The sequence below is a fragment of the Epinephelus moara genome, chromosome 8 (assembly GCF_006386435.1).
Source record: "Epinephelus moara isolate mb chromosome 8, YSFRI_EMoa_1.0, whole genome shotgun sequence".
Lineage (NCBI taxonomy): Eukaryota > Metazoa > Chordata > Actinopteri > Perciformes > Serranidae > Epinephelus > Epinephelus moara.
Window position 1 is genome coordinate 24,699,774 of NC_065513.1, and position 13,522 is coordinate 24,713,295.

At 41.0% G+C, this 13,522-nt stretch overlaps 1 protein-coding gene across 4 annotated transcripts in view; it reads right to left on the reverse strand.

Annotated features, from left to right (window-relative positions):
* pdlim5a (PDZ and LIM domain 5a) overlaps window positions 1-13,522 on the reverse strand; it is an 82,947-nt gene that overhangs the window by 48,487 nt on the left and 20,938 nt on the right. For all 4 annotated transcript variants that reach the window (XM_050050564.1, XM_050050562.1, XM_050050561.1 and 1 more), the window contains exon 3: window positions 12,800-12,951. In XM_050050564.1, coding sequence (XP_049906521.1) covers window positions 12,800-12,951 — 152 coding nt within the window. The remainder of the gene's footprint in view (window positions 1-12,799; window positions 12,952-13,522) is intronic.

The following is a 13,522-nucleotide window of genomic DNA, read 5'->3' on the forward strand; positions in this document are numbered from 1 at the left end:
ACAGTCTACGGTTGTTCTCAAAACGCACATCTGTCACGCACTTCAAAAACAGTGCCATAATTCATATTAAATTGAAAAGATAACGAAAAAACAGCTACAAGTGAGAGGGAATAGTGATAAAGTGGTCAAACTTGGTCAAATCCACTGCCTCAACCCATCCGACACTGTTAGACTGACTCACCAGCAGACATCACTACACGAGGGTATACAGTATTCAGTACTTTGCCAAACAAAGTCTAGTTAGCCACAGCGCTAATAGCCACACGCTTGTGCAGCTTGTGAGGCATTATATGATAATTTTTCTTTGGTCCTCCGCTTCAAATCATGCCATCTTCTTTTACATTCCGATGGCGTGCGTTTGAAAACTCCTATGGAACTCATAGACTGGGATATCAAATCCCAAATACGGTTTCTTTCTCCAGCCGTTGTATTTCTTGCCTGGAGTTTTAAGGAATGGGTTCGCACCTCCTCGGTCAGGACCTCAAGCTCGCGTTCTGAAAATTTCATCTTTCTCTTCCTAGCTGCCATTGTTCTGCCACAGTGTTCTTGGCGCAAAGCCAGCATTTATACTTTGCCATGTGGCTAATTGCAATCAGGGGCAAATCAGGGGCAAACTGCACTCAGCTGCCAAACTTTGTGGGCGTGTTTGCGCTGATATATCATTAGCGCAATATCCTTTGTGAATAGGACGTTAAGACAGAGCAAACTGCGGGTGCAAGTGAAGTGCAATTCAAGGTGCTATCAGCGGCCGCAGTTCATTCTTTGTGAATTTGGCCCTGAGTACGGAGCTGATTGTCTTCCTGGTGCAGTTTATAAGTGTGTACTGTAGGCCTATGATCTGTGGGACAGACTTTAAGCTCTGGCTGCCCTGCACCTAAATGAGCAACGTTTCCATGTTTATCACATACTGATATTTATGGAAGAAGGAAAAGATATCTGTCGGCTGTGATTGGCTGTCCCTTGTCATATGACATGCCGTACACCCTGCTGTGTTCCAAAAGTTGAGCTCTGTTTATGTCGGGGCACAGCCATCGCGCCCTGAAAAAGAAGTCCTTGGAAACACATGCGTGCTGCGAACATGTCGCTCTGGTGTCATTCTGTCATTTGAGCATCTACACTGAGAGCTATGAATTTGAGGGCACAAAAAATGTGGCATGTGTACGGCCCCTTGGAGTATTTTGTGCTGAAAAGTAGCACAGATTCCCCAAAAAAGACAAACATTTCTCCTTAGGATTATTCTCAGAGCCTGAGTTGAACATGGTGTAATTTGACGATGTAAATCAACAGGGACAAAAACAAATAGTCCTCTGGCTGAAATTAAACATATCGCAGCCAATCTGAGCTGATAACTCAGTAGACTTTAAGCTTAATGTGAGAACTACAAGAGTAGAGGGTAAATTGCGTCTGGGACATTAGTGTATTTGGTTTCAAAACATGTTGATTACAATTTATTATCGAGTCATTTGTTACTATAATTAGAAGTTTATTTTATCTGGAACAAAACTGCTGAGTGTACAGTTTATGTTCTGAATGTGCCTTACACCCTGAGACCCATTTATAGCAATTATGTAGCCCTCGTGAAATGTAGCTTCTTGTTTTTCTCGTCTAATCAGACCTGATGATTCTTCGCACTGTTCCCGCGGCCTAAAGAAGAGTGCTCTTGGCTTACACAGAGATATGTTTGGCAAATAGTGGGAAGAAATTAAAAAAGCAGTGACAGATGAGCTTAACACAGTGTTCTTGGCCTCGGAGTATCTGCATGCTACCTTCACAGACCCCTAATGTTCTTGGGATTTGTATTTTCTTTGGCCAAAACAACAGACTGGCAAGAGACGGACAGAGACAGGTGTGTCTCGCTGTAGCTGCATTCTCCTGGTATTAGGATATTACTGGTGGATACTAAAAGCCTAACCAGAGATGATGGCAGTCAGTTTTAGATGATCTTTGGCAAATACTACAGAGCAGTGAAAGACAGAGACAGGTGAGCCCAGTTTAGCACTCTTGGCTTTGGAACATCTTTGGCAAATATCAGAGCTGAGTAAGTGACAATGGCAGCTGCGGAGGGTGTCTATGAGTACAGAGGATTTGCAAAGGGCTGTGAATTTCTGCAGCTACAGTACAAGTCTCACAAGTTCTAAGTGATCAAATGTTGTACGTGTTGTACTGCTATATGCCACATTTTGACCAGTTTTATTAGGCTTTCTTTGGTCTGACCTGCAAAGAAAACCCCATATAGATAAATGCTTGAGTTTAGATATGTATCCTCCTCGGCATCTAGATATTATCTGCAGTGTAAACAAATCATATTAACCTGATCACACAGAGTGCCCTGGTGGCGTAGCGAATAAGGCCATGAATCTTTCTGATAAAGGCATAAAATGTCAAAAACAACAGAATATGTTTACACCTTTCCACACACAAGTAATGTATTGTATAGCACTAACAGCAGATTCAACTATCACCCAACTTAAAGGAACAGTGTGTAGGATTTAGTGACACCTAGTGGTGAGTACTGCAGATTGCAACCAGCTGAAATTTCTCCCATGTGTCAAGCGTGAACTCCTGCTTTGGATTCCTTCAGTGTTCATTGATCAGAAGGTTTTTATCTACTTTTGCCAGATTATCCACAGAGGTTTTTTTTCTCTCAGACCAGGTAATCAAAACTGGTAAAAACGCTGAATAAACCAGTTTAATGTTACAAATCAATGTTTCCCCAATGCTGTTCGGCTCGAGCGCAGATGCCAGCCCAGCACCTGCTAATGTGTGATAACTTAAAATCCAGAAGTTGAGGACTTTTTTTTCAATGGGAGACAAATTGTTCACAGAGGTCTCCTCAGCCCCTTTCCCATTGCACAGAAAAAACCTCAAACCAGCTAACATCTGGCATTTGTATTTAAAGGGAAAGGTTGCAATCAAGAGTATTTATCGGCTCCAGCTCCGATTGGCTTCAGTCAGCTGTGATGGAAACACAACACCTGGGTGGACACACTAATTTAAGCCCCTTTGCCAGCGTGATGCAAAGACAGGCTATCATATCATCAGTATCAATCCGTCTCCATCCATCCAAGCAGCGCTCGATGATCGTCTTAAATGTAGTCAGCACCGAGGCTGAGAGAGAGAGAAACTGAATAGGTAAGGGATGTAAAAAAGAAGTAACAGTTTCACAGGCCTCCATTCTGCTCTCTGCTGTTTACGAACCTGTTTTTCAGCCCGTCCATGACATTGACCATGTCACAGTATACTTGTCTACTGTTGAGCTGTGTTTACTGCTCTAGTCTACTGGATATGGGAAAGCAGTCTATTGCCTATTTTCCGTAGGTTTTCCTGCGTTTAAAAAAACCTCCATACGTGCAACAATTTTGGTGGAAAAAAGGGATTCCTCTCAAAAAGAAATGGACCTGAATTTAAACCAGTAAAATCACTTCAAGCAATTCCACATCAGAAAAGTTAGTGTTCTTCCAATGTTGCTCATCGTGAAGGGGTTGCTAACCCCACTGGCCACCATGAAAACGCAAATGGCCCTATCTAGAGGCAGTGTTTGGTTTGTGACGGTGCAACATGGCGGACTCTGTAGACAAGGACCCACTCCCTATGTATATATAAATGGCTCATTCTAAGGCAGCAAAAACAAAACATTCTTTATTTTCAGGTGATTTTAAGAAAAGGTACATATCATATTATATTAAATATCTACCAATATATACCTCTAAATCCTATACACTGGACTTTTAAAGCTGGTTGGTGCTCTTCAACTGAGTCTAGTTTAGTGCCATCAAACCAGGGGCTATCAAGTCAGAGCATGGCTTCTCTAATGTATAATTATCACATTTTCTTTTTCACTGCAGTGAAATATTTTCTCTGCTTCACACCGTCATGCACCCCTTCTTAGAAATGTGCCTTTCTTTGCTGTGAAACACTTCAGCAGGCCAAATATTTGAAGTGTAGTTGCATTAACCCCGGTATTTTTGTAAAAGCGTGGTCTCTCCAGTCTTTTGTAAATAGGGAATCCAATTATCTCTTTCCTTCAAAGCCAAGCTCGTTTAAACATGCTGTTCTTGTTACACGCGGGTCAGTTCCAAGTAAGCATGCCATCTATTCTGGGTTTCATTTCTCAGTCTAAGCTAAAAACAGGTGATAGATCATTTGGGTTAAAGTTTCGGCCTTGCCTACAAACATACAACATGACACATACATCAAATGACCAATTATGTAACGCATACTTTCTCATATTTCTGACACAACGAGAGGTCATTAGTCATGTATGTGCGAACAGATGATTTCAGATTTCATTGTGAGGAAAATTACATTGGAAACAGTAAATCAACAAGGGGACAGATGTGTGTCAGTCTGTGAATTTACAACTAAACATTTTAAATAGAAAATGACATAACCCTCCGTTCTAGAAGTATCCAGGCTGATATATCAGCCGGGCTGTTTGCTGGGCACGAGTCTGTGCACAAGCATCGTGCACGTACAACCCGGATCTTGTTGTCTCTATTTGGAGAACACAATGTAAACAAAATGAAAACGTATACCCCAACACTACATAAACTTCCCTCACCCCAACCCCTTGCCCAAGCACCCAGAGCTAACTTCCAAACTCAAAATAAGTCAAGCAGCTGCCATGAGATCTGTGTGTGTGTGTGTGTGTGTGTGTGTGTGTGTGTGTGTGTGTGTGTGTGTGTGTGTGTGTATTTGTGAATGTCTAAGGGGTTGTGTGCATGTCTCTGTTGGGCATGTTAACCCTTCGAAACCTGAGCAAATTGGCTTGATTTCATTAAAAAATATAGGAATAAGACAATGAGAAACTAAAGAAGAAAGTACCAAAGAATTTGCAAGAAATTAGTAGACAGAGGAAATAAAAAACAAGAAAATTAGTTTTAAAAAAAGTAAATTAAAAGCAAATAAACAAATGGAAATGGCATAAAAAAATGCATAAAAATTTTACTAATTCTGTACCACAATTTTAAATATGTAATAATAATAGTTATAAATATATTCAATTAATGTTTTTATTTTTTTATTTTTTTTATTTTATTTTTTAAATTCCCCCTAACTTTGTTCCCTTTCCCCTATTTTTTTTAAAAATAACTATCTACATTTCTTACAGGGCTGCTCATTGCCTTTTTTCCCTTGTTTTTCAAGGGATTCAAAAGATTTCAAAGGGTTAAAATAGACCATACTGCTTGTGAAAAATATTCAGTTCCTCAGATTCATTTTGCATGTATGTGGCATATGACTAGAGAGTGTAAATTAATGTGTGCAAGATCCAGATTGCTGAGGTGAGCTAAACTTCCTCTCTGACTGATGTGTGTGTTCATGCATGTGGAGGGTGGGGAAGTCAGGGTCTGTAAATCAGCGCCACTGCAGCAAAACAACAACACCACAGTGCAATTCAGCGTTCCCGCACATGCACAAGAGATCTAAAACCCGATTGTCTTATCCGTGACATATTATGGCCTGTCCTTGTGGCTTTCTACATGAGCACATACGGCTCCACTACAACAAATGCAATGCCTCCACCACTGAGACTCTCAGTCACAAAGACCAGGCTTGTCAAACACTATAATTATCCTGTTTGAGGTTCTTTCAACAGGGTGAGATCTCTGCTCTGATAAAAAAAAGAGAAGTGGAACCAATTAACTGAGCACAACACAAAAACTGCTTCAGAACCCTTCTCTTTGCCGTGACCGCTTGCTTATTCAAATCGTGCATTCATTTGCAGCGTTCTGTGATGTGTCCTACGCATGTTTGAGTGAGTGCATAAGGTCAACTGCAATATCATTTCTGTACCTTTTAACTCCATCAAACACACCAAGATCTTCAGACTGCACTGTTGAAAACACTCAAACGCACACATGCACACAGGCCCATTAAGTAGTCAAATGGGCTTCGAAAAGACTTCACTGTTGGGAATAAAGCATTTAACCAGACACTGGCAGCTACAGTGAGTAACGGTGAAATACAAAGGTGGTTTTGTTGAGGCAAGGGATGATTGGCTGAAATGAACAGCTTAATTCTTTGGTGTAGCTCTAAAGAGAATAATTACATCACTGAAGAGGCTAATTTAGTGTTGAAACTTTGTGATTGCACTATACCAGCGGGATTGCTTCAGTACAAAGACATCAGCATGGAGGAAACCTCCTTCAACATTTGTAACTCCTCAGCAGCTTCCAAATGTTAAGCCCCACTCCGTTCCTTTAGCTTTCACTTCAATCTCTTAAACTTAACTTCAGTTCTTCCATGTCATCTCCAATGTCCACTTCTAACTCTCCCTTTCCCCTTTCCTGCCTTTTCTCTCTATTTCCTTCTTCCTTGTACTCATTCTTCCTGTCAGTCTTTCATCATCTTTTCAACTACAACTCCCTCTCTCTCGCTCGACCTTATCAGCTTATCTACCCATAACCTCTCTAACCTCATCCTGCTTTGTTGACTCCTCTTCATTGCAATCTCCTGTTTGTTTTTCCAATTCTGTTTTCACAGGAAATGTAATTTGTGCCTGAATTACGTTCTGTTTTTGTGAAAGATGCTACAATACTGCATGCCACTAAGTGGGAGTTGGTTGGGGTAAATTTTGGAAGTAGGACCCTCCAACCCGTTCTCACCCCCAGTTTGTTAAATACTGATGATTTGTCATGTCCCCTTGGCGTCTGGTAGCAATACAGAGGGTGTTACATACATGAAAACAAGGGGGACTTTTGGTTTTGCATGGGACGTAGGTATGTCACTTGTGTGACTTAAAGATAAAGCAACATTAACTTTTGGTTTCAAACAGGACATGAACCGCAGTCCCCTGGGTGAAAGTCCAGTTTTGTTTGACCCCTCCACCTCCCTTACCTCCTGCCCTATATACAGATCTTCTCGCTCTTATAATATGAGTTGCTCTATGCATCAAGTCTTGCCACAGATAGGTTCATATTGGAGTTAGCTGAAAGGCCAGTGTGTCTAGATGCTAAAGGGTGCCTTTGGCATTGATATCTCATGCTGAGGGGTATGACAAAGCGTCGGTATTTGACGACCTGAAATTGAGAGCAGGTCGGACACTTAATGTGTTTGGGTTTATGCAACAAAAGGACTTTGGTTAAGGTTAGAAAGAAGATGGTCACATTAAGCTAAATGTTAATAAAGTGAGTGCCTAAACATAACCATAAAAAAATCAATCATGCTTTAGTTGCAACGAGCAGGTATTGTAGAAAATATGCATATTTTTATATTATGTATGTTCAGAATATTCAGGTTATGTTAATTAATAACGTTTATTCATTTTGTTAATAAAAAAAAACGTAGTGTGGGGAGCATTACATTTCTTAAAAGATGTATTTTCTGCTGCCTGTTGGAGGTATATAATCAGAATTTCAAGGAGACAGGGCTGTCCATTGTCATCCATCTGTTCTTACTTGCCAGAAGAAGAGCTTCAATGGAATGTACTAAACCCTTACCAACCATTCTTTTGTCTATTTGTGTGTGTGATGAACATATGTGCTCCACGTGTCAATATCACCCTCATAGTAAAACAGTCCGTAGAGCTAACAAGATATTAGTTGTTTTTATAGGTCTCATCAAATGGAATTCAATTTGACGCTGAAGATAAAAACGGAAAAATGATTCATGGACAAAAGAAATTCCCAGAAACCCGCCTGCATTTCTTTCACAGCTGTGCGTAAGTAATCACAGTTCAACTTTATGGATATCTGTGAATCTAAACACGGAGCACTGACACGTGATGCCATCGAGCAGAGTGATCCACGGTGCACAGAAACTGCAGATGTCAACCAAGTCGATCAGAAACTGTCGGCCTTGGAGAATCCATCTCCATCATTGTTTATGTGTCTCTCTTTCATCTCTTTGCTACGCTGTTACTTCCATTTGCCTCTCATGACTTTCCTTCTTTCCTGTTTCTGCTTCTTTTAGGATAAACGTCACCCTCTTAGCAGGAGAGCTGCACAGACACACATTGTCACCGTCTGACAGAAAGTTGTGAGGACTCCAAAGGTCATGAACCGAACATAACAATACAGAGTGCATTCCTAGACATTAGAAAAACTCAGGCAAAGATTGAGATGTCAAGTAAAACAACAAACACCTCAGATCAGGTCAGTCATGTCACCATCACTATTCTTACTGCTATTCCAGCTGTGCAGGAAATGTATCTAAATTAAACCGAGAGAAGCAGCCGGTAAATAAAACAAAGCTTATAGTATTTCACATTTGACTGAATCATTGTATGGGATAGTGATCTTGAAAGCCCACAGAATCTCACTCAGTCACGCTGTGATAAAGCGACAGACTTATGGCCATGTAATTCAATTTACACACTACATTGCCAGACACTTGCTGCTGGGGCCAAAAATAGTTCAGCTCTATATGCTGAGATTTAGCAGTGAAACTCATGCAAATCATGAATGATATGTCTGTGCACTCTGCGTGTGCGACAGTCATCCTGGAACAAACAGTGAAGCAAGTGAGATGGAATCTTTGCAAATACAAAAAATTTAATAAAAGATTAAAACAGGGATCATTCCTGGATGAAAGACTCTGATCAAACAGCCTTTAAAGTACGTGAGACCTGATTTTCAAATACGAAACTTGTGTGATGTAAAAAACCTGCTGTTTTAACAGGAGAACCAGTTGATAGGGCGACTGCCAAAACCTACATCAAGAGTCCGTAAAATGAGTCACACGAAAATCAAAGATATCTTCAATCTGCTGCTCATCAAAGTGATTCGTTTTTAACAATGCACAGATCTCTTGTTGCGTATTTGAACTCTGAAACCTGCCATTACACTGATCATTTCAAATTGAGCTGGAGTGAATGGAAAAACAACAACAAACTTAAACTGATGTTGCTCTGGCACCTGATACCTGCTTGTTTCCACTGTAGAAACATAAAGGAAGTCTCAGCGACAGTTAAATGAATGTTGGTGTGTGATGATTACTCTGGTAACCATGGCATTTGCATTCATGCATTTATCTGGATTTACTTTTCAGGTAATAAATCCCGGTTCTGGTCTAGTCAGTGCCAAGATAATTTGGCCCTCCTCACATCTTCCCTGTCATCCTTAAAAGTAATTATAACTTGGACAAATTCAGCTTTATGTCAGTTTAAATTTTTCTTGGTGAAGCAGCTTGACGTTACAGCTTTTCCTTGTCTTGTCCTTCACACATCTGCTGTCCATCTCTTCCCCTCATCACTCGTTTATTTGGAAAAGGAATAACAACCTGTCTCCTTTTAAAATACACACATACAGACACCACATGCATTGTTAACGTCTCTCTGTATCTTCTCAATGTTATCATTCCTGTTGCTATCTGACCCAGTGACAAACCCAATCACAATGTGCAGGCAAAAGGGAAAAATGAAAAGAGAGGCGAGCGACGCCTATAAAAACAAGAGAATAGATTGGTTCTTTCCATTACGCATGTAAACCCATTAAAGTCCAGATGTTGACCCAGGCATGACACTCTTTGGATATACAGTATGTCTAACTCACAGTGCCAACGAGTGCCAAGCAACAAACAGAAAGAAACCTTGAAACTCTGATCTTATTTCTTATTGTAAATGGAGTCTGGAGTAGGCGCAGGGATTACTGTCAATCCTCTGGACCGTAAAGCAGCCCAGTAAAGCAGAAACTGGAGCCAGCTGTCCCCAAAGTGGCTGCGTGGTCACACAGTCTTAATAATATAAGACTGCCACTTAATGAAACAAGCCGATCCATGTGTTTCCAATAGGGCATGAATCAACCCTTGAAGGGCTGATGTCTGCCGCAGACACCGAGCGATGCAGAAGAAGTAATCCTTTAACTGGTCGGCCAAACAAGTGCAGCCTTACATGAGATTTGTTTGGTTACACTGGCACTTGGCAGCTCTTTAGGCAGCTTAAAGCTGTAGTTGGTAACTTTTATTAAAAAAATGTTTTGTATTATTTGCTAAAACAGTCACTGTATTCACACTGCACTAAATGGGACAGACAATCATTGAAAAAATTATATTCCTTGGCCTACTGTGTTGCCTTGTAATATTTCTGATAACCTTACCGCACATGAACAGAAACAACCAATTAGAGACGAGGAGTCTCTAACGCAGCTGTCAGTCATGTCAGTCGCTGCTCATGAACTGCAGTCAAACTGTCAAACTAGGCAGCACTGATTAAGTAGGAATCAAAATTCTGTAACTACATTGCCTATTTTTTGTCTAAAATGTTTTCAGAAACATATTTTAGTGTACTGTTTAGCTGTAACATGAGACCATTTGTCTGAAGCACTTTGTGACCTATGTCTGCAAAAAGCACTATATAAATAAATATTACTTACTTAATTACTTACTTAGGTTCTCAGCTCGACTAGCTATATCCAACATGACTGCCAGGTCACAAACTTTAACGTTTTACAGCTAAACAGTACACTAAAATGTGTTTCTGAAAACATTTAAGGCACAAAACAAGTAATGCAGTGACAGAATCTTGTTTGATATTGATCGCGCTGACTCTCCTTGACTCCTGATTGGTTGTTTCTGGTGAGCCGCAGTAGGTTCTGGCAAATGCCATTAGAAGCAGTAGGAGGAGAAACCTGATTTTTTTTCACAGATCATCTGTCTCATGTACTTCTTTTGAAATATGGGGACAGTTTCCGCAAAAATGACAAGTTATTTTCATAAGTTAATAATTGTAGCTTTAATGAAATAATTGGAAACAAAAGTCGAAGATACAAATCTTTGTGCGGGTCCGAGAACGCAGCGCAGTCGAAACCCTACAAATGTTTTTTTTTCCCTCAGCAGCAGTTTGTGGAGTTTGAGTCGTGAGGTTGATTTATCAGTCGATCCAATCTGAGCTGATCAGATCAGATTAATGGACAAGAGGTGCAGCTGCTGAGGCGAGTCAAAATAAATTTTTGGAACCAGCGTGATGAACGGTTAAATTTCACTTTCAGTGCACCTGGTGTTCTGCAGCTCTGTCCATCTCCAGAGTACGCTCTTCGCCCTGAGAGTATGGCGCAATGAAAAACCAAATGGTACATACAGTATATTCCAACAGATCCAAAAACAGAAAAGCAATATGAGGCACCAGATGTTGATATCGTGGAGGGTCGCCATTAACAAATGAATGTGTGCGAAACCCTGGACAGAGCTGGGCTAGCTGATTCCCCTTGTTCCCGTCTTTATGCTATGCTAAGCTAACCATCTCCTGTCTGAAGCCTCATCTTAGACAGACAGACAACTGGTTGCAATCCAATGATGTAATTCTCGCCAAGAAAGCGAATATGCATATTTCCCAAACTGTCAAACTAAAAGATATATGGTGTGCCAGTCATAATAATAAATCACATGTTTGGCAGGTTTGAGTTCTGTGAGGAGTCTTGCAAAGCACCACGATCTTTCACTATCTGCCAAATCTTAGATGAAGCACAGAAATGTTGAATCTATTAGTCGTCTCATCCACATGTTTTATTGCAGCCTCAGGGAGACAAACTATATAAGCAGATGCATGTGTGGTAGTACCGTTTCACTATATAAACCATGAGCCAAACTACACATGCCCTAATCTCTTCAAAACTAATTACTGTAAAACTCAATCATCACCGTTTGTGATGTTTTATCAATGTGTTGAGAAAGGCTGTGCTCTAATTGAAACATCTTGTTAGTGTGAATTCAATGACTGTGCGACCGATTGGTTGTATATCTTCCACATCGTTGTCAGTAGAACCTGCTGACCCTCTTCAGCGAGCAAACCTTCACCATCCATCAGAATATGAACTCAACTTTAAGAAGTAAATCATCCACTGACGTCCTTTGAGCCAAGTGTTATTCTAAGACCTGCTTTACTCATCCTAAAAAAGAGTTTGATCATGGGTTTCCCTTTTACAGGAACCCGCACAGTGACCTTGAGCTACCATAAGCCCTGTGGTATTACAGTATGTGTTCTCTGCCACTGGATACAAATTAGAGGACATGCCCAGTTAGCCTCAAATGAGAGGAGGGGGGGAAGATGAAAAGTCATCGAGGGAGAGCAGAATGTGAAATCCAGACATGCAAACACAGATGAGGAGACGAGGCAAAATGCACAAAGAGAAAAGGAAACTGAGCATTTTATTACTCCAATTAAGTCAATTCTGAATGAATGTATAGCCAAATTAATTCATTTGACCTGTGCATGGACTGTATGCTGTAAATCTGCTCCCTCTTTCATGAGCTCGAATCCAAAAAAGACAAGTGTAGGGGCCTTGAACATCTCACAGTGTTTAAATGAAAACACACGTATGCCTACAGGTGCTGCCAAGGAACTGGACAATTCAAACCACATGAGAACCAATATAGAGCCTCACACACACACACACACACACACACACACACTGCAACACAACTGCTTGTGATAAATCAGCTCCACTGTACAACAGGATTCCTCCAAACAGTGAGGAGTAGGCCTTGGGGAGGAGGAGGTGGTCCACATGTGTGATGCTCTCGCTGTGATTTCAGTTATTCCTCTTTCCTTCAGGGAACAGGAGATCGGGCAGAACTAATGGTGTTGCTGTGTGTTAGAGCTAAGATTAACTCCTACAACAACAGTGAACATCTGCCTTTATATGCGGGATGTCTGGGGTTCAAAGGGGAAGCATGGACTGTAAATCCGATGCAGAGATGGGTTGTTTGGGAGACTTTGAAAGGGAATGTACGGATCCTGTGTTGTCATGGAGACAAATGGCTTCCCAGTCACGTTCACACATTAAATCACTGTATAGTGAAGCAGCTTGGTTTCAGTTTCGTAACTACTACTACACACACGCATACACTTTGAGTGTGAGCTTACTTCTGCAGGGTGAGGCTGAGGTTGCCAGTGCAGCTCTTGATCTTGTTCTGGGCCTCCAGGTGGTTCATGCCCTCCGTGGCGATGCCGTCAATAGACAGAACCAAGTCTCCAATGCCAATGCCACCTTTAGCCGCCTTCCCACCATCTGTCAGCTGCAGAGACACAAAAACCACAAACATCTCAAATTATCAGCAACAGCATCACAGTCAGGATTATTAAGCATGAGGGCGGGAAGAACACGTTCACTCTGTATTTATCACAGGATTTATGGATCCATTCCATTACAGAGGTACTTGGGCAAAGCTAATGAAAGACCTGGTCCTCTACCACATCATGGAGGGTCTACTGTACATCCACTCAAGCGTGACTAATAGCAGGAGCTTTCATCTCTGAGTTGCCTTTGTTTCTTCTTTATGACCTGCTGTCATACTGGGCTTACAGCTTGTTACGGGAAAAAAGTTCCTTAACCACAGCATGTCAGAAAAAAAGATCACAGCCTTGATGCAATCCTTGAGTCCAAACTCTCCACTACCATATGTAGCCATTTCTTATCGGTAGGTTGTTTAAGTGAAAATTAAGACTTATCAACATGCATACATTGAAAATGTACCAGGAGGCTAAATGTGCAAAATGTTTTGTTGAATGAAAATCGAAAAAGACCGTAGCAATAAAAAGTGGAGTCTAGATTTTTTTTTCTCAGCATTGTCAAGACCATCGCATATG